This window comes from Hesperophylax consimilis, chromosome 1 (assembly GCF_061612785.1).
Source record: "Hesperophylax consimilis isolate HC1 chromosome 1, BYU_Hcon_1.0, whole genome shotgun sequence".
In the NCBI taxonomy this organism is placed as follows: domain Eukaryota; kingdom Metazoa; phylum Arthropoda; class Insecta; order Trichoptera; family Limnephilidae; genus Hesperophylax; species Hesperophylax consimilis.
In genome coordinates, this window is record NC_142836.1 from 28,300,754 (window position 1) to 28,327,744 (window position 26,991).

Genomic DNA, 26,991 nt, shown 5'->3' on the forward strand with positions numbered 1-26,991 from the left:
GACAAAGGACCATTGGGGGGCTAATGCTGCTTGTACGGAGGTTCAGAGAAAGAACCCGTTACGAGTCACGGTGGCTCATCACTAAGGGTTTGTCACAATAAGAAATTTTGTGAGGTAAGTTTTAGAAATTAACCAAATGCTTAGTGGAAAATATAATAGAAACGTGAAACAGAACAAGTACCTACAGAAAATAAAAAAGGTAACGGTTTCAACTGGAGTCGAACCCACTCTTACCGGGACAACGCCTTAATCCACTCGGTCATTGTGACTTATTTTTTAAACTTTATTTATTTGTGTATTTAATTATAAAATGTAGGCCATTCAAGAATTCATTTTTTCAAAATTTTATTGGCAATTTTAACTTGAGTCAATGATAATTATTAAAAAAAAATGTTTTGTGTACCTACTATAATTTTATCAATCCATAGTTTTGCAAACATCCAATAATATCCCGATAAACCAATAATTAGTATCGATAGTATTGGGAAGGTATGTTTTTTTGTAGATAATGCAATTGACCTAAAATTATTTGTATGTTTTTTGTAGATAAAGTTGTCTAACTTTAAATATGTAGGTCCTACTTCATATACGTTTTTCCATTTGAAAAGTCGGTGGGCGTGACTTGGTGTGTATCTAGAAGGCGAGTTACGAGAAGTATCCCCCAATGAGAGTGCCGCTGTACTTCTATTGGTCGACTGGGCGTGCTCTATTCCGGGAGAAGATATCTTTCCGGCGCGTATCCATGCAGCATCCACTAGCATTTCACTTGTTTCAGTAGATATTTTTAACGTCAAGCGATTGACACATTTGAATCTCTCGGTCAGTGTTTCTTGTGTCAGTGCTTTCTGGAAATATCAAGACGCAACATAATATCTAATTTTTTAGGTACGTGGACATATTTTATTGCTTTATTTTTAATCGAGTTTTAATTTTATATCCAGTGATTTCAGGAAAAATTACTTTTTGTGATTAAAATGGCAAATGAAACATGTTTAGGTATTTATAGAAAACGATGCATTATTTTGTTAACAAAAAAATTTATTTACCTTTTATGTTTTTAGATAGGTAATGCAAATCTAAAAACATACCTCTGAATTTCAATTGTTTCTCGGTTCTTTGAATTGCCCAAAAGTCTAATATTTTTAATTGTAATTATATGAATAGGAGAAACGAGAGTTCCTGATTTATCAAAAAAGTTACATTGTTAAATATTAACCGCCTTACCAATAAACGTGGTTTAAAATTTATACAATTGATAGATAACCGTTTACGATACATTTGGTTGTTTATCAGTTGTGTAAAATTTAAAACAAGTTTTTTAGTAAGGCCCTAACTGTTTACGTGTAAGTTAAAAGAACCATTGCTTGTAGGTACTTTCAATAAGTACAAAAACATTAGACAAATAAAAATATGTAAAAACCTTTCAACGACTGCTTCCATATTGCGAAAATAACTTTGTTCTTGTAGATACGAACCCAATTTTAATTACGTGTGGCTAATTGTCAAATCAATTTCCAAAATTTCGGTTTTGAACTGAACTGTCTTTAAATAAAAATTATAATACAACAACAGGATATTATATTTAAATAAATTGTTGTTCAACAGAAGATATTTCGGGGGTAATAAATAAACAAGTGAACACACGACAACAACAATAATCCGCTACTAACTTCGATGTAGGTAATATTTTTTATAATTTTTCATTAGCCTTTCCAAAATATATTACCTACTGCTAAGCGAAAGCTAATTCATTTAAATGTGAAAACTTTAACTGCAGGTTTCCTAAAACGTATAGTTTTGAAGAAATTGGGATTCCGATAATCGTTAAAAATCATTTGAATGAGAGAACTGTGTGTGGAATACATAGTTCGTAATATATATACCTACCTACTTAACCCAATGACAAGTTAATGATAAAACATGTTTAATATGCTGGGCCGTCAGTGCATGAAGGTTTTGTTTGATAAATCATCCTTCCAGATGTCTCAAAAATCTCGTTTATGTGTAAGCTTGAATGTGGGACTGAAAAACTTAAGAAAACAATCAAGTACCTAGGTAGCTTTTCAATACATTCACGTTTCAACCATTTGATAAGTCGAGTATGTGCAAATAATAGGTTTTCCCTTTTAGTGTCTGATCAAAATCTCTAATCGCCAGCTGCCTTATACAAGATGCACCATAAATGTCACACATAAAAACGTAAAATATCCTGCAACCTCAGAAAATTTATTTGTCCTAATTATTTTTCTACTTTTTATATAAATTTTAAAATTTTGTACTACTACAAATTATTTGCGGTGGTGAGGTGTTTTTGTATTGGCAGTAGGTACATTACTTACTTTCGATGTACACGATTTTAGCTCGTTTTTGGCTCTATATTACTAAGTATTTGAGAACCTCAAACAAACTCATTCTGAAATCGTGTCCTACCCAACACAGTCAAAAGTCACACTTATAATTTACTTTATTGTACTCAATATGTCAAAGCACTGATACTTTATTTTATTGTTTTATATGTAATAATAGATATAAGTAATGTAAAATACAACCAATAGGTTTCCACTGATGTATCTTAATTATTTAGTGAATATAAAAGAGAAAAAAGTTACATTTATGGGGAGGAAGGGAGGGGTATGGGAGTGACATGCTAATGTAAATGTTATTTTTTGGTTTGAAATTTAAAAATGCGAGGTGTTGTGTTTAATAAGTCAAATGTGTTGTACGAATTTTTGAAAGTATGGGAAGCACGGTGAATGAATGTACGAGTATTTTGTTGAGTTAGTAGGTAGGTATTACATGAGAGTTGTTTAATATGTGGTTTTGTCTGGTTTGTCTGGTGGGCACCCTTAATTGAATTCTTTCAAGTAATTCCGGGCAATCTATCACGGAGGTGGCTAACTTGAGACAGTTAAATAAAAAACATTTTGAAAACAAGAATAAAAGAGGCAAAACTAGCAGATGCCAAAATTTTCAGACCTACAAAAAAAAGTTTGACGGGTCAGTGTCTATAATGTACGATAACACAATATAGCACCGTATAAAATATGACGGGTCTGTCTACAATGTCCGATAATACAATTATAGCATTGTAGAACTATGACGAGTCAGTCTATAATGTCCGATAACCCAATTATGGCATATAATAGAAAGTTTGACGGGTCAGTATTTAATGTCCGATAATACAATGATAGCACTGGATAAAGTTTGACGAGTCAGTCTATAATGTCCGATAACACAATTATGGCATATAATAGAAAGTTTGACGGGTCAGTATTTAATGTCCGATAATACAATGATAGCACTGGATAAAGTTTGACGAGTCAGTCTATAATGTCCGATAACACAATTATGGCATATAATAGAAAGTTTGACGGGTCAGTCTTTAATGTCCGATAATACAATGATAGCACTGGATAAAGTTTGACGAGTCAGTCTATAATGTCCGATAACACAATTGTAGCATTGTAGAAAAGATTACATTCCATCGGTATTAGGTACCTAGTTGCGATATTTTATTGTTACGTACTGTTGCCTCCCCATAAAAGGGGGTAGTTAGATCCTCGTTTCGGCACCACCGCAAGGTGACTCCATTGTTCCTCTTAGTTTATCAATAAGTTTTATGTTCATCGATGTATTGGTATTTGTGCTTTTTCTCTTTTTTTCCTGGCTTAAATTTTCCGGAGTTTGATTTCTTTGATTAATTTGTCCACCTTTATCCATCATATTACTTACTATTAATTCCTACCATGCAGGGACATTCGAGGATCTAGATTCGTTCAATATATGTGTAGCTTCCTTAAAAAAAGTTCTTGAGAACGTTCTGAAGGAGTAGGTAACTCTCGTTGCTTAGAACTGAGCGGGAAAGCGGTGTTCTGTCTCGGTACCTACATGCGAACATTTTATTTATTCAAATTTTACAGATTGGTATTAAAAAAAGAGGTATATATAAACATGTTCTACATTTTACTTACTTATTTACGATGTTCCCTAGGTTCCGTTGGTGTTGTTGGCAATGTTGGGCGGAGCGCGCTCCCGAGTGCCCAAGTGCGCCCGCTGCAGGAACCATGGACTAATCTCGGGCCTGCGCGGTCACAAGCGGGCCTGTGCGTACCGCCACTGCCAGTGTGCCAAGTGCGGGCTCATCAAGGAGCGACAGCGCATCATGGCTGCACAGGTAAACTTCGTTAGTTCACCAGTGCGGCTGATGTAGATTCTCTCAGTATTACCCACCCCACCCCTTCAGCCTTACAGCATATTATCTCTATTGGGGATGTCGTAGTCCCATTGACTTCAGGAAGTCATGGTCAACCTAACGATTTTGACGGCCGGCATAGTCCAGTGGTAACGCATTGGACTGCCATTCCGAAGGTCGCGGGTTCGAACCCGGCGTGCGCAAATAAATTTTATTTGATTAATTTGTGTTATTTCACAATTAATTAATTAAAATAATATAGGTATAGTATATTTGCGGCACGTTCCAGAGTGGAAGATACTACCAGTATCGCCCTGGTGTAAGACCACCATTCAGAATTGAAACGTTGCTCCAAATGGCTTTAGCCGTGTTTAGTGACTAGATCTGAATAGCCAGGTACTTCCCCACCTTCCTCTTTCCCTTCCCCACTTACCTTCAGCCTCACAACATCCCCCAATTGGGGATGCCATAGTCTCACTGGCTCCAGACGGGAGCAGTTGGGACTCTTGTGAGGTATTCACTATAAAAAAAAAAAAAAACTATGAAACTGATCAACACTTTGATTTCTAATGAGAGGTGCCGCAGCGTGTCATTATATTCCCGACGCATTTTCTTTTGAGTCGTTGCCTAGTTACTGAGGGCCATGTCCCCACAATGAAACAACTTTGCTTCTCCTGCCTTCCACTTTGCCAAAGACTTTGGCTATGTTCGAGTGTTTGGAAATCTGCTTTCCAATTAATCTTAAGATACTTTGAAGGCAGATAGATGACTAACCTGATGAACCTAGCTTTTCTTGGATGGATTAGTACGCCTGACTGTCGAAATGGAATCGGTTTTGGATGCGTTTTATAGAAAGTTTTATTTCAGGTGGCTCTCAAACGCCAGCAGGCAGCCGAGGACCGGATAGCCCTGCACCTCGCGGCCGCCGCGGGGGCCCTGCCCCCCGGGGCCGGTACCTCTCCGGGTGGGCCTAGGGGTAGAAGCGACGCCGCGGCTTCCTCGCCGCAACTGCCGCCGGGACGCATCTTCGGGATGACCGTCACGCCGCCTACTGACTCGAATAAACCCAATGTAAGTACGCTCTAAGAGCTTAAAATAACAAACATAACAATAAACGGAAATATGTAGAAAAAATAAACAAAAAACAAGACATTGTGTCACTAGTTCATACTATATTCAATAAGAGAGAAAATCAACAAACGTGTATTTATATATATATATTTTTTCTTTTTTTAATTCCTTTTTATTTTTCTCAATTTTTACACTAATTACATACAATATTATATAAATCAACACGAATAATGGGAACCCACTAAGGCGCAGCGGTGTGGGTAACATATTTAAATGCATTATATTATTGTATCTAGAAAGAAACAAACTGTGGGCATATAAAACAAAAACAAGATTACATTTTGCCTAAGCGGTTTATATAAAAAATGTTTAGTGAAGTTTTAAGTGTTTAGTGTAATATATGGTGAATAGTTTATGAGAAACATAAATTGATACGAATTAAATAAAAAAAGTTTCAACTGCTGTATTGAAAAAGCCATAATTTTAACTCTTTCAAATATTGAGGATGTTTAGATAATAATCACTTGAATATTTTTCGGTAAAAGATTGAAAGTATAAGGTCCAATGAAACTGCAGTGTGTTTGCATTTGTTTTGTGTTCGTTTGGGGAGTATAATACATTATTATTTCTAATGTTGATTCTGTTTTCATTTATTTCGAATTTATTTTTGTTTTTAAAGATATATCTCATTGTTTGAAAAATAAATGGTTTACGGAGACAGAATAGTTTGGATTCTTTGTATAACTCATCTATTGAAAATGTTCTTTTCTTTCATTCCTATACGTTTTGAAAAGAACAAAAGAAAAAAAGAAAAGAACAAATTGAAAAGTAAACATTTATGAGTAAGCATAGTATATTATTTATTTATTTATTTATTTATTTATTTATATATAATTTGTACATTTATTTATAACAATTACAGGTAATAAAGCCTAAGACGTTATAATTGTACCATTTATGCAATGTATATGCAATGCCAAAAATCTCGCAAATGCGCTATAGGACACAAAAAATAAATCTAATTTCTTATCTACCGCATTCAAAAAGCACGTAGCTCTCCCCACAGGTGAGTTCATTAATAAATTAGTGCGGCTTGCTCTACTATATAGAAGATTGTGATGACGTCCTCGAGAGTGAGACTCTGGTACAAAAAAATTTAATTGGGCCAGTATCTCATTATTAGATAAGTGACCGTTTATTAGTTGGAAAAAATATTTAAGCAAAGCAATACCTCTACGTGTCTCTAGGGAGTGGTAATTGGTCATGCCTAATATATAAATCGATGGGTAAAGCCAAGGGTAACGTCCATAGAGCCGCGAGAATAAAAACCTTAAAAAAATTTTATGGACTCTTTCAATGCGTAAAGTGTATGTTAATTCATGTGGAGCCCAGATGATCGAGTTTGATTCAAGTACACTTAGGACTAGTGTGTTATATAATAACGTCAGTGTTTTTGTGTTACGAAACGGATATGAGTTTCTAATTACGAAGCCGAGAAGCCTGTATCCTCTGCTTATTAAATCATCGATGTGTTGGTGAAAGGTTAGTTTGCTGTCGTAAATAACTCCTAGATCTTTGATTTGATTTAGGTGTTGGAGAATAATTTCATTGATTGTATATTCAAATACATGCGGTTTCTTCGATCTTGTATACGAGACGATATTGCACTTGGGTGTACTGAAGTTCAAGCCATTTATTTTGGCCCAGTTTGAGACGCAGTCAATGTCACGTTGAAGGAGAATACAGTCAAGATGGTTTTTTATTGAACGATATAGTTTCAAGTCATCTGCAAATAGTAAATACAGCGAATGTGTGATGACTGAACCAATATCGTTGATAAAAATCAGAAACAGAAGTGGTCCAAGGATAGACCCCTGAGGAACTCCAGAAAAAACTGTGAATTCCAAAGAACTGGAACCCTTATAATAAACAAACTGTCTACGATTTCGAAAATATGAAGCAAAAAAACAGAGTAGTCTTTTGGAAAAACCAAATGAAGCTAGCTTATTTAGAAGAATGTCGATGTCAACCTTGTCGAATGCTTTTTCCAGGTCGAAATAAGCAACATCCACCTGTCCCCGATTGTCGAGAGTTTGTGATAAGAAATCTGAGATGCATAAGAGGTTTGATGTTACTGACATCTGGGGTCTAAAACCATATTGACGGTCATCAAGAATTGGATTAACGTGATTAAGTATATATTTATGTAGAATTTTCTCGAATATTTTCATGATGGAACATAGAACGGCAACTGGTCGATAATTCCGGATATCGCGTTTGTCTCCCTTCTTGTAGATAGGGGTTATTTTAGTTAATCTCCAGATGTCTGGGAGAATCCCGTTTTTTAGGCAAACATTGAAGAGATGACATAATGGTGGTATTAAAAGGTCGGAACAACCCTTTAGTATAAATGTTGGAATATTGTCAGGACCGATGGAGTGAGGTTTCTTTAAATTTGAGAGTGCCTCCTTAACATCTTTTTCTGAAATACTGACCAGGTCGAATGAGGGCCCAATCTGTACAGTGTGAAGGGTAGAGTCAATATTGAGAGTTGGTTGGACATTTTTGTAAACAGATGAAAAAAAGGTCGCAAAACTATTTGCGATTTTATCATCAGTAGTCAATTCCTCTCCGTCAAGAATCATAGACTTAAATGAGTTGTTGGATTTTTTTAGATCCTTAATGTACTTCCAAAACTGTTTGGGATCAATAGATAATTTTTCTTCCATTGAAGTTAAATGATTTTTAAAAGCTTCACTGATTTCATGTTTTACGATGGAGCGATAGGCTGAAAAACTAGCATAGTCCAAGTTGTGACGTGTTTTTTTCCATCGCTTATGAAAAATATGTTTAATTTTAATATTTGAAATAATACTATTGGTGTACCACTTAGGATATACTCTGTGTGCCGTTGTGCGAGGTGTGGAAATGGGTATACACTTGTCGAATATATTGTAAATTGAATTGTAAAAATTTGTACATAATGCATTTATATCTGTTGAACTTTGGCAGACCGGTTGCCATGAGCATTCAGAAAGCAATTCATATAATAAGTGGAAATTTCCTTTGCTGAATCTCCATGCGTTTATGGTTCTAGCTCCATGATAGGAGGGAACTTCTATTGGACTTGGGTTTAGACATGAATTTGCAACACCTGAGTGAGTCTCACTAATACTAATAGACAAAGCAGGGTGGTGCTTGTCCTCGTTTGTAATAGGGTCATGACATTTCTCAACACACTTTATAAGATCCTTGGCATTACATAAAACTGTGTCCAGAGTGTTATTATAATCATTACATATCAAGTTATATTCTTGCAAACCGTAGAAACATTTAAAATAGTTAAACATGTTCACAATATTGGAGTTACAGGAAGGGAGGTTCAAATCACCTAATATTAAGATATTTTTGTCACTGAGAAGATTATAATTACTTTCTATTTTTTCGAACATGTTGTAGTATAACGAAGTTGAAGAACGAGGTGGCACATATATCACACATACGAAAACAGTTGAAGATTTCAAGGATAGCTTCACCCACAGGGATTCAGTGTCGGGGAGGTCCATTGAAGAAATCCTCTCAGCATGGGTTACAGAATCAGCACGAACAGCCAGGACGACACCCCCCGCTCGTGTGAGGCGGTCACGACGAAAGACAACATAATTTTCTGGAAATAGCTCTGAATTATGCACACTTGGTTTCAGCCACGATTCAGTGATTGCTATTAAATCTAAGCTATCTCGAGCAAATAGGTTGTTTTTAAATACTGCCAATTTCGTATTTAGCCCTCGAACGTTTTGATAATAGATAGAGAGGTTAGAATTTCTTCTCACTCTTAGAGTGTTTCGTTTTATCATTGGTTGCAACGTTTCTCCGAAAAAACCACTCATTAAATGCAACATGATTTGGCCATATGTTCGGGTCCATATAAAATGAAAGCTTCGATTCCGGGACTCCAATCCGGAAAGAGGCGTAGTCAGCTTTGGCTGTCAATTTGACAACATCGTAAACAATTTCTTTGTTTATATTGAGAAGGAAATTTACCATATCCTCGACCGTAGTGTTGACATCGAATTGCCAGGCATGTATATATATATTATGATGACTGTATGAATATAGATACTAACGGAAATAATTAAAGAGAAAAATAAAGAATGAACATGTATCAATTTAGAAAAATGAATCCGATGATGCAACTAAAATGAGTTTAGAGATGAAAATATTTACATTATAAGTATATTTGTTTTGAAATGAAAAATAATAAATATTTCACTACCCTGATAATTTTTTCATACGTATCTACACCTGCCCTAAATTTGGTTTTATGTTTAACTTTGAGAGTTTTCTTAATTATTCTTGGAAAACATTTCAGGAAGAAATAATCCAAGTAGATTCCGAATCGAGTGACATCAAATCAGATTCTGGTTGCGTCGATGAAGATGGATCCCACCAAGAAAATTCCAGTCCTTGTCCATACAGGTAAAATTCTTGTATTTTAAATTTCTTGTTTTCGGGGCGTTATTGTTATATTTAAATGAATAAGTTCTAAACTGATACCGCTTATAACAAAATCATCCGATTTGTCATCTTATTTATACTAGTTTTTCTTTGTATGTTAACAGAATTTCTGTCGAATATTACAATTTCTGGAGTCCCGCAAGGCTCTCATAATAGTCCATTTTATTTTAACTATAGTGAAGCATCAGATGATCGTCCAATTGGCGTCAGTCGAGCCAGCCTTGAGATGCTGTCAAACCTGTTCCCAGGAAGAAAACGGTCAGTGCTGGAACTCGTCCTGAGGAGGTGTAACCACGATCTTCTGAGGGCTGTGGAACACTTCAACTGCACCCAGGAACACCACCCGCCGCAGGTGAAATACGGCAGATTTGTATGTAAAATTTTTAATAAATGGCGGAATTAGGAATGTGGTGATCATCAATCAATATATTCGTTGGAGAGTTGTTAGTTTTGGTTTGTCATGTTCTTACCGAGTTTTCAAATTCCCCGTGATCCAAAAATAGATACTCGTATAAGATATGTTTGTTTGTTTTAAATAGATACCTACACCTACACTATAATGAAACCGGCGTATTCGTTTAATTATATTGCCATTTACTACTTACATTTATAATGTAGATTGTTAAGTTTCACGGACCTTTCAAACATGCTTGTACAGCTCTCATAAAAAACACTGATAAATTATTTTTTTTACTTACATCATAAAAATTGTGTTCTTATTTTTTCTTGACATGTTTTCAGATCTAATGACCAAATTTATTACTTATTCCACATTATTATGCACTCTAACTCTTTATGCTGTCGTCTTAAGGCGAAGCTATCAATGTGATCACAATTATTTTCGATTGATCTTTACTAAGAATCGGTTAACAGTGTGTCAAAAAATTGAATCTTTCGCTTGAGTAGAATTGAAATAAAATTATTAACGACTTACTTTTAAAAGAATATGAGCGTAAATTACTAAGTAATATATTTTTAATTATAAAATTATGAACATATAAGAAACAACTGTAAAAAATACTGTTTATGGCTAAGATTATTTGTGATAGCTTCCCTTAATTAACCATTTATTTTTTATAAAATTATTCACAAAATAAATAAAACCCACCTTTGCACATCGACTATTTCTAGTCTCCGTTTGCCAGCTATTTTTATGCCTATTATCTATATTCACGGTGATATGACACGCTTAAAAATATATATTTCTGGCTTGTGTATTCGTCTTAAGCTTCGAGCCGTGTTGCGCTTCTTGCTCTACTAGAATCATCACACCACAACAGCTCTTGAGCAACATTTCATTCCATTTGATAGTTTGTTAAAAATGAAGTTAAATGTTTATTTGCAGTCGCCACTTGACGAGAAGCTGTCCAGCAACACGTCAATCGGCCCGTCCATCGGCCTGGAGGGCGGCGGAGGCAGGGGCTCCGCCTTCAGGGTCGTGTCTCCAGGGCAAGGGGGGCAGCTCGTGCCGCTGGTCTGCGGCCTCTGCCCGGACTGGCTGCTGCCGCGGTCACTTCTCCTCCCGCTGCCGAGGACGTGCATGCCGGGATGCTCGCAGTGTGGCCCTCATTGCTGAAGCCCGAGGGGGGCAGCTCGTGCCGCTGGTCTGCGGCCTCTGCCCGGACTGGCTGCTGCCGCGGTCACTTCTCCTCCCGCTGCCGAGGACGTGCATGCCGGGATGCTCGCAGTGCGGCCCTCATTGCTGAAACCCTGATGTCTTTGGAATGAGCCCATAATGTTGAATTTTCATTAAGACTATTATAATTGCGGAGGGTTTTCACAAAGAAAATTTCTTGGTCAAGACGTTTGTTTTTATTTATTTTTCTCTATGTAGCTGTCTTTGAAATGGAAAATTCAGATTTTCACGATGTACTAGAAAATAATACGATTTCACACAGTGAAATGCTAGAATTACTAATTTATTGTGATAACTTATATTTGATGTGTCATCATTTTACAACACTTTTGCACCATCAATAATTTCTCACAGTTCAATGTAAATTTTAATTTATCAAGCCGACTAATTATTTACTTACTGTCCTTTTTACATATTTTCCTTTAAAAATAAGGTTTTGTAAATATTTCTCTTTGTGAGAACACTCCTCAATAAATTATTGTTGTCTAGAGTCTGGACCTTACTGATGATGAATTTTCATTAAAATAATTATTTTTAGAATGGTTCAAATGCATTTTTTCATTAATTCAATCTTTCTTTTTGTTATGAGCAATAGAGAGGTTGCAATGGAAATATCAGCGGTATGCCTTTATACGTTGAGTTCCCTTTATATATATTGGTTTTTGTTACTCATCAACATTATTAATCGTGATAATTTTAATAATTGTTTGCAGTAATTCGCAAAGCATGATCTTTTTTTTAAATTTCGCTAAAGAGATAAGTTTACACTAGTTGATTCAAAATAAGGATGTTTTTTATTTATTATTTGTTAACACGTTAACATTGTATTTGCTTGCTATTTGTATAAAATAATAGTGGTTATAGGTTATAGTAATATTATGTTGAATATTGGTTTTTCATGAGTCATGTTCTAATTTTCCAAACGTTTCAATAGGGAACCTACTTTTGACGATAGTGCTTAATGATAAAGTCAAGTTATTGATAATTCTATACCCCGTAAGAGCTATACCACCACTCAGTGGGCGACTTTTTGGGGTGGGTTAAAGAAGCTGTAGGAAAAAAATAGCTAATGCGCATCTTGGAGAAGCCAAGGAAAGACGTACGACTAACACCGAAAGGATTTTCAATCCGACCAACTGCCGTCCTCCACACAGAGCCAATCGGATTAATAAGGTATTTAGCGCTCCAGCCCAGAGGTGGCTACCAAATTCAACTGAATATAGGTACTTTAGACCATTTTTACGCAACTTTAATTTTTATGTGGGTAGAATATTTATTAAAATTGTGTTTGTAAAAGTTAGATTGTTGTAAATTTTACAACAATATTAAAAACACAATGTAAACCACTGATTTAGTGTAAATTTTTTCACAGGTCTTACTGTAGATATTAATAACTATAAAATATATATTTTCCCAAATTAAATCGTTACATATAATATCTACAATCTAGTTATTATAAGCACTTAAATAATTCATATACCCTTTCTTTTTATCAACATTCTATTATTTAATGTTAATATAATATTGCCATTCGTATAAATTTTACTTTGTATTGTATTAAGTCATTATAAATATATTATATTAAAAATAAATAAGCCATAAACTTAAGTTTTAAAATAAATACAGATTAAACATGGCTCTAGTTGAAAAGGGAGTACGCCGGTTCACTCTGAGGGTTAAGATCTCGATCCAACTGACTGCTAGCCAAGAGTCCTATCGACCGGACTATCGAGCACCTCTGTATCATAAGAATGGTGAAAATCAAAACTGTAATTTACTGGTTAAGTTTAATATTCACTTTCCTTACCTTAATACTATTACCCTACCTTAACTTATATATTTAATAATAAGAAACTGTTGTAAATAATGTCGTTATGTAATAATTTGTAAGTATTTAACCATAAATTAATGTTGTTTAAAGAAACGAATAAATATGTTGGAATTTAAAAACGTATTTGTTTTAAAAAAGGGTGCTTAATTTTAAAATTAGTTATTTTGAAAAGCTTTGGGTACGGCAGCATTGCAATAGTACCAGGTCTGGTCCTGATCCAAACGGCGCCTAGCGCTAGTAAAAACCACAAAGTCCTGTGGTAGGTATTCTCAACGCCTTGAATCGCCCCTTGGCGCCTTGACAAGTCGGCGCCCGGGTGACTGCTCCAATTGCGCCTACACAGGGTCATCCCTGAATAACATTAATCGTAGCGATTACAAAAGTTAAAAATAATTATAGAATAATTACATTGAGTTACATAAATTCTATCCACTGTCATGGCTTAAATTTCCAATAAAAACCTGTGTATTAGGAATTTTTAATGGGATGGAGATCTACAGTGTCATCTATATGATCTACATGGGAGTGTAAGTAGACGGAGTGGCTGAATGGAACATATCAAGAAATCATATAAGCTATAAAGTACCTACCCGTATTATAATATTTTAATTGTCATTTTTTAAATTGGAACTGATGCGTAGGTACCTACCTATGCGAAGTATTCAGAAAAATGATGAATTGTCCAACGAAAAATTAGTAGATGTTTGTGAATATTTTTTTATGATCATTTTGCAGCAATTTACCGTCCATTTTGTGATGTGTTCTTTCAGCTTCGCATATTCTTCAATTATAACATCTTGTGATTCATCCGGGTTCTGTGCTAGTGCATAATTATTAAAAAAACGGACGAGTAGAATAATTTGTAAATAAAATATTTAAATGGAATAAATCATATGGAAATAATACAAATAATACACATGATAAAAAAGCTTGTAGAAAACTTTCGCTCATTCAGGCACTTTTCGGAAAAACGCACCAGGCTCGCAAGCTCGTGACGTATCTCCTTGGTGGATCTAAGTTAATTTTCTACCACTTATATACTTATAAGAGTCGAATTAAAACCGATAAAATGTTGTTTTTTAACAGTAACAATGTGGTATATAGTAGTGAGTGGTAGAAAAAGTGTGGGACGTCCGAGGAAGACTTTTTCTAAGACACATTGTCTATGCACCGGAATGAAATACGGTGTCATATTAAAGGGCAATTTTTTAAATCTCAATAGTGAATGGTAAAAAAAGTCTGGAGCGCGCCAGGTCATAGCGTGAAACAAATAATTATCAATTCAATATACATGGTGTCCGGGGGTAAAGTACACTAACTTCGGGATTTGATTCTACGTGATTTTAGAAGCAAAAAAGATAATTTTTTTTTCGAAATTCCATCCCTTTTCCCATACTAAAATATTTTTCCATAGAAGAATATTTATTTTTCCATAGAAACAATTCAACTTTTTAACCTAAAAACTACCGTAAAAAATTAATTTTTATTTTCTACTTCTAAAATCACTTAGAATCACTCCCCGCTAGTGCACTTTACCCCTGGACACCCTGTATAATTTTCAATTATTAACAATAATATTATTTCCACCTTAACTAGGCTTTTAAATATTATATTTGCGGGGCGGCTCAGGAGTTTTTGTAAGCTAGAAGTACTAAGATTGAAAAATACATGATTGATGTCGAATTCTCATTCAAAGTGTTAGTGTACTAGGGACGCTTTAGTGAGTTCTATGGTTGTTTGTAAGAGTCTGTTATTTATTTTATATAACGGGAGACTTATATTGTATTATAATTGTATATTGAGATAGAACCTGAAGACAAGCAGCCATGTGGCAGCTTCGTGGAACTATCTATGCATTGACTAAAAAAAAGTGTAATTTTGAGTCAATAAAGGTCAACTTAATAAAATATAATAAAATAATTAAATCAATTAATTAACTAAACTAATTTAATTTTCTGCAATTTAATAAATTTTTTAAATTGTTATCAAGAGGTCAACATAAACCGTGAACGGGTGTTCCGCTCGTGTATGTCGATTTTCACAAATGTTCACCGGTGTACTGGTAATCATTGCCGCTAGCTCCTTAGAGCAGGTTCCCCTAAAATACCTGGGAACAAACTCAGCATGCCATTATTGCGTATGTGCACTAGAGATGGCAATTTAATTTAAGCCAATCAAATGTTTTTTTTTAAATTCATATTTTATATTCAAATAGTCCTTGAGGCACGATTATTTTGTTAACAATTATCTTATAATAATTGCCGAACTTTCCTCGAAAACTAACAAAAGTTAATAAATTTGCACATAAAAGTTAAAAAAAAAATGGTATACCTTTTGACTAAAATTTTGTCATTTTGGCGTTGATTCCAAATTTATGTTTTGTATGAAAAGGCCGCGCAACCGTTCCACGTGGATTTCAGACGGACCGAACTCCTTCGCACAAAATCAAGTAGGTTTATCAATTTATGTCTTGTGGGGCTCCAGCCTAGAGGTGGCTCCCAAATTCAATTGATGTGCGTACTTCAGATTTGTATAGGGTATATCTGCCCACGCTAGCGATATGTAAATACAAGCCAAAACTTATCGGCGTCAAAAATATTAAACGATATCATCCAGTATATACGAGTATTCAACATTAAAACAAAGTTTCCGCTTTTTTACCGGAGAAAGTTGCCTATATTTTAGAATGCATTAATTTTGGTTTCGTACCTCGGGGAGAGATATATGTCGTGTTGAGAAGAAGTGAGGGGTCCGATTTGTTTACCCAGCATCTGGTTTCATTGAGTGTCGCTGCGCAGCGGGATGCAGCTACAGGGAGATACACAACGCGCTGTATCACTTACATACGAATTATATTTACTTACTCTATATGGACATGAAGTTGCATGACTATCGTAAATCTCAACATGAGGGGTTAAATTATTTTAATATGGTCCTACCGATGAGAAATACATTGAAATATCTTTCTGTTATGTGGTAAAAATAAGCAGATGTTATAAGTTATAACGAATCTATCAGTAGCGCGACATCTCCCAGTTGTTTTATAATACAATTATGGTGGCTTAAAATAGTAAAGAAACACACATCATCAAGTCATACGCATTTGTAAAAAATGCGAGAAAAAATGACACTAAAATCATTTAAAAGAGAAATGGACAATAGGAACATGAAGGTTGGGTATTACCGTGCTATTCAGATGTATTCACGGTCCAACACAAGAATGACCTGCTGGAGTATAAAATTTGGTTTGTACTCCCCATTCCCTACCTCCTGGCCAGTTCGACCATAGCTCAGTAGCTCGGGGGATGTCGTCTTGTGTGCCTGCATCTCTGAGACATTAAACTATTCACAACCTGTGATAATGATATTCAGTCCAAATTCATTATCACTAATTGCGTAGAACAAAAGGTGAATGCTTGGCATTAATAATTAAGTCATATATTTATATCTATTCGAATTGCAACAGTATCAATTGTATACTACATGTATTTTCTTAAACTCTATACCCTTTATTTTATTTTAAATTATATACTTTTATACTAATTTTAGTTTGTTCTATATTTCATACTTGATTTATTATTTCAATGTGCTGTATATACAATCGACCACCACAACACGGGAATGTGACCAGGCAACCCTAATGGCACTGGAAACTAACCTATACGACTCCAGACTATTGATGGAATGCAGAACGATTCTTGAAGAACTTACTTCCATCAATAAAATAACCCTGATCTGGGTACCAGGACATAAAGGAATTGAGGGCAATGAGCGGCCTGATGGACTAGCAAGAAAATGAAAGCCCCACTTGCGGGATCCAAGCCGGCCGTAAGAGTAGCAGCTCGCAACATCAAAATACATATTGAAAGGTGGGTCGAATCCCGGCACTGGGAGGAATGGGAAAGGGCACCCGGAATGAGGCAATCCAAAGTAACCATAAACGGACCAGACCCAAGGCGAACCAGACAACTACTTAATATGGAGAGAAACTCACTGAGGGAACTGGTAGGACTACTAACGGGACACTGCCATCTCAGGAGACACATGCAGTTGTTGGGAGTGGAAAACACCAACATATTCAGGAAATGTGATAAGGATGAAAAGACTCCAATTCACTTTTGATGCCAATGTCCCGCCCTGGTGGGAACAAGGCTTAGATACCTGGGAAGATACATTGTAGAACCAGAAGGCATAGCCATATATCCAATGACAACCCTGGTGAACTTTATAAAAGGGGGCTGATTACTGCTAAAGGAATGAGGTAAAATGGGAGATAGCACAATGGGCCTATGGTATATAATAGTGCTTACGGGAACCTTACGTCAACAGTTTCTTATAATAATAATAAAAAACAATGCATTTTTATAAATGAGTGATGTAGGTGCTGAATGTAAATTTATTGAATGTTTTTGTTGATCATTTTCATTTATTTTTATAGGTTTTAAACAAACCTAAACTCACAATGTTAATTAATATATTTAAAAATATATATATGGGGACCCTGATCTCGCAAACTCGTGCCAATTTCTGAACAAATGAGTGTTGTAAGCCGATTTGGTTAATCTGATAACAAAAATTAAATGCAACATATTGTAAAACCATCACATCACCATCAGTATTACAGTATTTTGCACGTTAACAGTATTTTGTCGGCTGAAACAAAAAAAATATTTTGGATATTTCATATTTATATTTTGTACCTACATACTGTGTGGATCAAATTCAAAAATATTTTTTTATATATGTATATTAAACAGTCATTTCCTGCACTATTTACGAGTATAATTTTTTAAGTATTGTATATATGTATGTAAAGGCCTTAATAGGCTTAAAATAAATAAATTATTTCAATGAAAAAAAAACGTTTTATTCGTATGTAGGTAAAAGAAATCAATTTAATATATTTTTTTAAATAGCGGGATTGAATGTGTTAGCGTGCGTTACAAACATAGATCAAAGCCAGTAAAAAAAAAAATCTGTTAAATCTTATATCATTTCAATACTTAACAAATATAAAAGAATCAAGGTAGATAGTCCACGAACCATCATTAATATGAAACCGCGGGTACAAAAGTATCGCTAGGACTGCAATTCACATCTATGCACAATGGTGCCCCGTCCTTGTTTCTACGTGCACACCAAACGCATAACTTTCATTAGATCCGAAAAAAACAATTTTTTTTTTAAATGAAAAGTTAATTTGAATAATAAAAACATAATTTTAATAAAAAAAAATGTTTTGTAATTGCAACTTCTTGGTCTGGAGCTATACATCCTACTAAGCCATTGCACCCATTGCGAAGACATTTTGTAAGTAACGTGTAGAATGTATGGCTCACTTCATTAGCCGAATGCTAGTCCCGATGTAGGTATAAACATTCCGCCGAGTCTTGTAATCATATTTTCAAACGAAACATCTGGATTAAAATTACCTATCTTGAATTTCAAATATGCGTCAAAACATTTATGCTAAGTAAACAAAAACTCTGCAAAACTGTTTTGCGTACGGATTGAATTCAAGTTTTTTCTCCTTTGTTTAAAATGCCGGCGCATCCATCATAATATTATTATTAAATCAAATAAAAAAGAAAACTCCATTAACTTAACATTACGAGGAGCGACTAATACAATGCTAACGAATTGATAATCCAAGGGAAGATTGATAGCAGACATAGTAGAGGAAGAAGAGTGCAGTACCGCTGAGTTGTATATAGTTCTTATTTCGGATAAATAAGTAATTAGGTACTGCACTAGGGTCCGAACGTCAATAAAATATAATACATATTGATAATGTGCACCACACACACACACACACAATTCATTCTATCACTTTTGGATTCACTCACGCATACACACGCGGATATCACACATTTCTTTGAAGTTGGATGACATTACAGCATTTAATACGAAATAAATGTCGGTCCTACACAATCGGGATTTGGCGCAGTTGTTAGCGCGGTTGACTCTAGTCCCTGGGGAGAAAGATTCAATCTTCAGTCAAACCAAAAAACATCTTTGAAATTGGCTACTAACTGGCCTAAGAGATGGCGCAAGTAGGCCGAAAATTTAAAATAGATTTCTTACAGCTAACACAAACAACAAGAAGTGCATATTGACCGGTCAGTGGTTGAGTGGGCATAGCGCTTGGGTCTCACCCGAGAGTCGCGTGTTCGATTTATCGGCTGGCTAAGTCCTCCATCACAACACAAGCAACATTTTCGGCTTTCTGTGGTGGTAGTAGGAGATTTTCAAACATTGTTGGGTTATTCGTAACCCGGGAATGTTTGTCTTTCTTTTAAAAAAAAAAATATATATATATATATTGTTACAGTGTGTATGTATAGATTCCTACGGAAGAGACAGGGTGATAGATATTTAATTCATGTACCTAAGGACATAATTTGTAAATGAAATGTTTTAAGTGACTATTTAAGCGCCCTTGAGATGATTTCTCACGAAAACTGCGCTATTTAAATTAGCCAAATATTATTAAATTCTAAAAGGTATATCAAAAATTTGTTTAATGTTACGAAGTTTTTCCATTAGGTATTATCAATATAAAAATGTTGGTTTATTCACTAGACCTTCTTTTAATCGAACGAGTCGAGTGCTATTCTCGCAATAGGTACTGACTTATTCTCTTTTAAGGGTGTGACAGATTACGCTTTAAGTTCAAAGCGTTTTATATTTCTCCATATTTCTTGCCATACAATCCAATACAGACCTGTCACACATAAAAGAAGTGCTATAAATGTGGGTGTGGCGACGATATGAGCTGTGATCTGCTAGCCAGACAATATTTGAAAATTGTGCGACCCTCTCTCCTACCAACGGCAGGAAAAGGGGTCAGAACAATTTACGGAGTGCCGTAATTACGCGGCTGTCATCTGTCAAAGTGACAGATCCCATACAAAGAAATGATATTCCGCGGCAGTCCCCCAATTGATCTGCCCCCTCTCCTGAAGAAGATTACAGCCCAACATATAATACGTACATGCCATGCGCGCATAATATAGCGTAATGCGTCTAAGGCATTAAGGTGAATTACTATACCTACAATATTGTGTGCAATGTTTGAGAAGCCGAGTTCAATGAATTTGGGCCAATTTCCCGTGTTATTTAATACCGTTGTCTCTTGCATATATTGCCGGATTCTAAAATGAATTAGCCCATGATCATAATAATATATCATCTCTGGATCAGTATATTTATTCTGTAATAAATAAACAATCCATCATCCATCATTGTTTTTTGACAGAGCGGATTGTTAAATGGTAGCCGATAAAAGTATTTATCGAATTCATCGGTTCGTGTTTACAAAAATTAGAATGTGTTTAGGGAGGCTTTTTTTAGAACCGCATTCATTAAAGAATCGATTACAGTGAAATAATAGTTAAAGGAGCATTGTTTGGATTTTGAAATGTAATGTTAGATTATTCAGTAAACCTTCTCTGCATCTAGATTTTAAAACGTGTTCAATAATAGGAAAATTGAAATCAGTAACTCAAACTAGAAAACATAAAAAAGCATCTAACATTTGCAGAACATTATCATGTACCAATTATATCAATTAGATCTTGAAACTTTTGACCTTTTAAATTTCTATAATGTGTTAAAAAGATCGACCCACTAAACATGCGGCATTCTAAAGAAAACGTCACTTTTCTAATTTATTTTAGTTGTTGCACAAAAAATGGTATTTTGTCTTATTCGAGTATTTTCAGCTCGATTGATATTTGAAGATAACTCCCGATCATGGTCGATCGATAAAGAATTTATAGATAGTGTCGATATGTTGTCATCGTTCCCGAGCACGACTGCAGATCGCTACAAATGACAGATCACGTCGAATAAATTAAGAACACTTAGTCATTGTGAACTGTTCGTTTCCGATCTGCAGTCATGCTCGGGAACGATGACAAGTTACCGACATTATTGATAAAAAAAAACTTTATCGATAGACCGTGCTAGATACCTTGATGTTTCAAGTTGAGGATAGTTTTCGTGGACCTAGAATCTGTGCAAAATTAATTGTTGCCAAAACTCACAGTTCGAGAGTTCTACATACAAACCGCATTTTTGTTTTCAGTCGACCGTTTTGAATTTCGTCTGTCTGTAAATTTTACTGTCCGGTTAAAGTTGATGGCCATATTAATGGCTCAGTATGAATTTTTTTTTCAAATTTTAATTCGTTGTGTTTAATTCTTTAACATTGTGCCCGCCTGAAGAAAGCATGAAATTTTTTTTTATTGAGTTACTGACTTTTATTTGGACGTCGTGTAATTCATTATTAGAAAAAAAAGTTTTTTAAAATATTCGCAACAAATATTATGATTTCAGAGGAAAATTTGTTTTTGATTTATTAAATATTAAATAGGAGAAAATTAGAAACGCACTTTGTTGGACCCCAGGTCCCTTTTTGGTTTTACTAGAACTACTAGTGATTAACTTTGAAATATTATGGCATATAATTTCACTAAAATAGAAAAAAAGTCAAAGTCAAACTCATTTTATATCAATAATTGTCGTAGTCTAATCTGGGACATATCGCTTCGCTAAGGCGCCTCCAAGCCTCCCTGTTCTGTGTTACTTCAGAGTTGCCTTCAGGCCGAGTTTCATAGCAGTCGCTGGAGCTCTTTACGCAGATTATTCTGCGTTGCGGCGGTCAATTGAAGATCTTCCCCTCAGGGCCGTATTTACACGCAGGCTACCAAGGCTGCAGCCTATTAGCCCGCAGCCGCACCACAAATTTAAGCTTAAAGTTGTGAACATATTGTGAGTAGCTATATAATATGCAGGCGCAAACCAATTATATTCTGAACTGTGTCCGTTACGTTATACGTAAGGACTAAAATTTCGTTTCAATGCATTTTATTTGAAATAATAAAAAAAATAAATACTAATTTATGCATATTTGGAAACAGAGACACGAATCTCAATCAACTTCGTGTTCATTTTTTATTATATTGTTGTAAACTGCAATGTTGACAAATCGTGTTTTTAATTTTATCTTTTCAACAACTTCTAACTACGATATATTAAAATTTTCTACAATTGTTTAATAATAAACATTAAATTATTAGATTTTTAGCTAGAAATATGCTCTGAAATGCCATTATGCAAGGTTAATTTGCAAAAAAATTCCAAGAAAGGACCTCTTTATAGGACATTTATACTGTGGGGTATGAATTACCATAGATACAGCCTCGGATTCTATTTAATGGGTCGGATCTGAGGAAAACGGCGCCTGGTGGTAGTAAAAACCTAATGTTACTACCAGCGCCTTGGTAAGTCGGCGCCCGGAGTGGACTGCTCCAACTGCGCTTACACAGGACCGGCCCTGTCTACAGATCCTAAATACGACCCTGCTTCTTCTGGAACTGTATAAATTTATTTATAGGAACGCCTGAATGGCTTTTGCATAAAAGTGATACCTACATGAAATCACACTAATATAGGAGAATATCTGTATTATATGGGAAATAATAATAATAATACAGATAGATATAGTTATAAAATGGTAAAATGAAAAAACTACTTCTTGTATTTCCACTAGTTAGGTACTATAAACATTATTATTTCTAAGTTCCGGATAATTAAATTGGGTATGCATTATTTTACGCAATGATAGCACAAAAATAGAAAAAGACGGAGTCGAAAACACCACCATAAGATGTTTTTTAGATTTAGAAAATTTGAAAGATAATCACAGTTAATCTGTTCCAAGGGTAAACCTAATTTATAGTTATGAAACAAAAACGAAAATTCAATTCAATACTGCGGGTTGATCCAAAGCCTCCTAGATCGCAAGGCCCCGGCCTCCGGACACTCATTCAAAGCAGCCTTCTAACTTGTATTAGATTCTATATATTTTGTGTTAAATTTTTTTTGGAGGTGTTCACATAAGTAGATCTAGAAGGTTTTGGTTGGTCAGACAGTTGAGAGTTGGATGGAAGTGGGTAGATTAAATATACTCCTAGGTAGGTACTTGAATTGATAGATTACCGAGATACATCAGAGCACCTTGCTTTATCTCAATATCTGCTTGTTGACTTAGGTTTTCCAACCCACAGTGGCGGTATCTACACTCCCCCCTATTCAGTGTTCATGCCTCTCCTTCACAGGGGGAGATGTTTGGGGTGGTTTATCTAGCGATTTGATTTCATTTAGTTCCCTGGCGGAAAGAATGGCAAGTTTGCTCAAAGAGTTTCTACGCGTATTAGTTTCACGAAGAGAGATGTTATTTTGTCCCACTAAATGAATACAGCGGGTGCCGAACAAGGGGTGGCGTTTGTAAATTAAATGTCAATAATATATTTCATTAAGTTTTCAGAATATACATATCTATATCTGACACCAACTACAAAAACGGTAAAAGTGAAATATATGGTGAAATATTTTTAAAACTAAACGAAATACCATCCAAAACTGTATAACAATGACACAATGGAAAAAAAAGATAATATATTTAAAATGCGAAAAAACACTGAAAACTATGAAATATTAAAACTAAGTAGCGAGAAATGTATTCCTATGATAAATACCATTCATTAAATATGTAATAACTAGATTCGTATATATATATTTACGAATCATGTAATAGTAAAAGAAAAAAATAATTAACAGTGTAATAACTACCACAATCCCGGGAAAATCACTAGGGATTACAAATCCAAAGATATTCACTAACTACAACATAACATATCAAATATTCATTAGTTATGTAATAACTAGTGCAGACCCGTGAAGTTATGTTGTAGGATTTGCGAAGCTGATTCATTAACTTTATAATAACAAGCGCAGACCCGTGAAAAATCACAAGGCTATTTACTATCTCTATGATTTACTATACAATGACATTATAATAGTATAAAACGCATTTTATTCATAAAAATCGTACAAAAAATGTAGCACCGCTTATGAAATGGATAGCCACTCAAACAATATGTATGTGAACAGCAGAGATGTGCTTTATTTCAAATAAATCCATTTCAAATGGAAATGCAAAATGCAAAATGGGTATTTTCCATTTTAAATGTTTTTTTAAAAACCATTTTGCATTTTAAATGCTTTTCTAAATGCATTTTCCATTTTAAATGCTTTTTTGCAACATTCTTCCTACTTTCTCCACTCATCTTTTTTTCATAAGCCCCAAATATCAGTCAGTCCTCAACCTCGCTATGAGAGATAATTTACATTTATCAAGTTGCTCCCTGGTAGGAGCCCTGGCAATTGAGTGATACCATTACAAAAAATACTGATTCAAATACTGAACATGGGGTCATGACGTTGTACTATTAAATGTTAGATAGCAATTTCTATGTTTTTACGTTGGCAACATTAGTCCTGCGCAAATTTTTTTGTGGTTTCATAATCTGTAGTCGTGGTGTTTTTGGATTTACCATCAATATGTTTGTTCTACATTGATGTCCATTATTAAATGACAAAATTGTTTAAAAATTCTATAATTATTTTAATTGTTTGACCTGAGAAACCATTTTGCATTTTCAATACATTTTGAAAATAGCTATTTTGCATTTTGCATTTGAAATGCTTTTCTAAAAACCATTTTGCATTTTGAATTTGAAATGCTTTTCTAAAAACCATTTTGCATTTTGCATTTTCAAATGGAAAAGCTTTGACCCGTTTCCATTTTGCATTTTAAATGGTTTTTGGTCGCACATCTCTGGACTGAACAGGCAGCTAAAATTTCCACTGTTTAGTGAAGCCACAAACTTACAATGTGTATGTGAATGGGCAGCTAAAATGTCCACTGAACCTAGTTCAGTGAAGCCACAAACTTACAATGTGAATGTGAACGGGCAGCTAAAATGTCCACTGAACCTAGTTCAGTGAAGCCACAAATTTACTATGTGTGTGTGAACAGGCAGCTAAAATGTCCACTGAAACTAGTTCAGTGAAGCCACAAATTTACAATGTGTATGTGAACGGGCAGCCAAAATGTCCACTGAACCTAGTTCAGTGAAGCCACGATTCAACGTTCACATACACAATAATGTGTATGTGAATGGGCAGCTAAAATGTCCATTGAACCTAGTTCAGTGAAGCCGCAAACTTACAATGTGTAAACCTATCAATTCATGGGTTAAGGGCCTGCAATACCGTTTTTAACAGGCTTACGAATAATATGAAGAGATTCTCAATACATTAGAAATATTTTATGTCACTAAGTTTCCTCCGGCCAACATTTAAATGATTAGCCGCCTAAAAATACTAAATATTAACCAACTTATGTATTATGTACTGTCAAGTGTTTTTTCATCCAAAGTCATAATAATATGCTCTTCCTGCTTCACCTAGTTCGTTTGAAACTATAACATTTATCTGCTCAGAATCAATCTTATTGTCCGGCGGGGGAATTAAAGTCAAACAAAACGCAATCGGAGCATCCCTCGCAGAGGCTAATGCGGTTAGTTCGCCGGAGGCTGTCAGGCCACCCTATCGCCACTCCCCCGCCAGGGTGGTCCCACGGGTTAGGTACTAACGCTGTTTGCCCGCGGGTTTCACGTATCACTATGTTTGCCGAAAAAGGCGCCCCGACGCGGACGTCGAGTGGCGTCCGTCGCGTCTGGTGGTAAACGGTTTGAATTCGAGCATTTCAAAAAATAAAAATAAATGTTTTGAAGCGAGTAGTTTTTAATAATTATTTGATGAGAAAATATTATAATCGTTATGCCCCACCCCTCATAAAATAATTTTTTCCTCTAATACTTTGGTTGCAGTGCCCCCTACCAAACCGAAAACATTTTCCTCCTCTTTAGAGGCGGTTTTCACTCAAAGCCGGAAGTTTTCTTTAGGTCATCAATGCATCTTATATTATGTATAAGGCGACCTCTTTTTCTTTTCTAAATAACGTATAATAAGGAAGAACACCACAAATGCGATGTGGGTATGTTTCGAGATCCAACAGTCTGACCAATATTTGTTAAATTTTGTGTGCACATCTGTGTTTTAGCATCTTACGAAATTTTCATTTCTATCTAAAGGAATGAATATATTTATGTATTTATTTGTTTCATTAACGCCTTTAGGCTTTTACATAATTTTACTTAGACATAAACTATAAAGTGGAAAATTAGAATTGCGCAAGTAATAAAGCCTGATGAGCGTGCAAAACGGCAAAGGATAGTTAATAGAAGTTAATTACGTAACATGTAAATAACAAAGGATAGTTAATAGAAGTTAATTACGTAACATGTAAACGGCAAAGGATAGTTAAAAGAAGTTAATTGCGTAACATGTAAATAACAAAGCAAAACGAGATCCTGTAAAAATAATACAATATTGGAATGACAAAAATTATGTATATATACTTACGTATAAATAAAAAAATTAAATAAAGTAAATATGAGTTACACAGTAAATGTTTAATAATAACGTCCCAGAGTGGATGATACTCTTAGTATCGCCCTGGTGTAAGACCATCATTCAGAATTGAACCGTTGCGTGAAAATGCTTTGGCCGTGTTTGGTGACCAGATCTGAATAGCTAGGCACTCCCCCACCTTCCTCTCTCCATCTTCTTCCTATCCCCACAACGTCAGCCAGCAGCAGTTGGGACTCTGAGAAAAATGAATGAAATAAGTAAAGTATATTTTAAGTTGAAAATATGTCTAAATCAGAATTGTGTAAGTACCTACTAAACGACCCTCATGCGCGTATAAAACAGCAAAAATAAGAACGTATAAGTTAAGAAGTGAGACAGAGCGCGTGCTAGACGGGT

General features: G+C 35.0%; 1 protein-coding gene across 1 annotated transcript; it reads left to right on the forward strand.

Moving 5' to 3' along the window:
- Positions 1 to 3,756: 3,756 nt before the first annotated feature.
- On the forward strand, positions 3,757 to 11,357 carry dmrt93B (doublesex-Mab related 93B). The gene is made up of 5 exons (XM_089637550.1): positions 3,757 to 4,174; positions 5,060 to 5,263; positions 9,636 to 9,742; positions 9,959 to 10,151; positions 11,127 to 11,357. The coding sequence occupies exons 1-5, from the start codon at positions 4,013 to 4,015 to the stop codon at positions 11,355 to 11,357; spliced, it is 897 nt and encodes a 298-aa protein (XP_089493676.1). The 5' UTR covers positions 3,757 to 4,012.
- Positions 11,358 to 26,991: the final 15,634 nt, after the last annotated feature.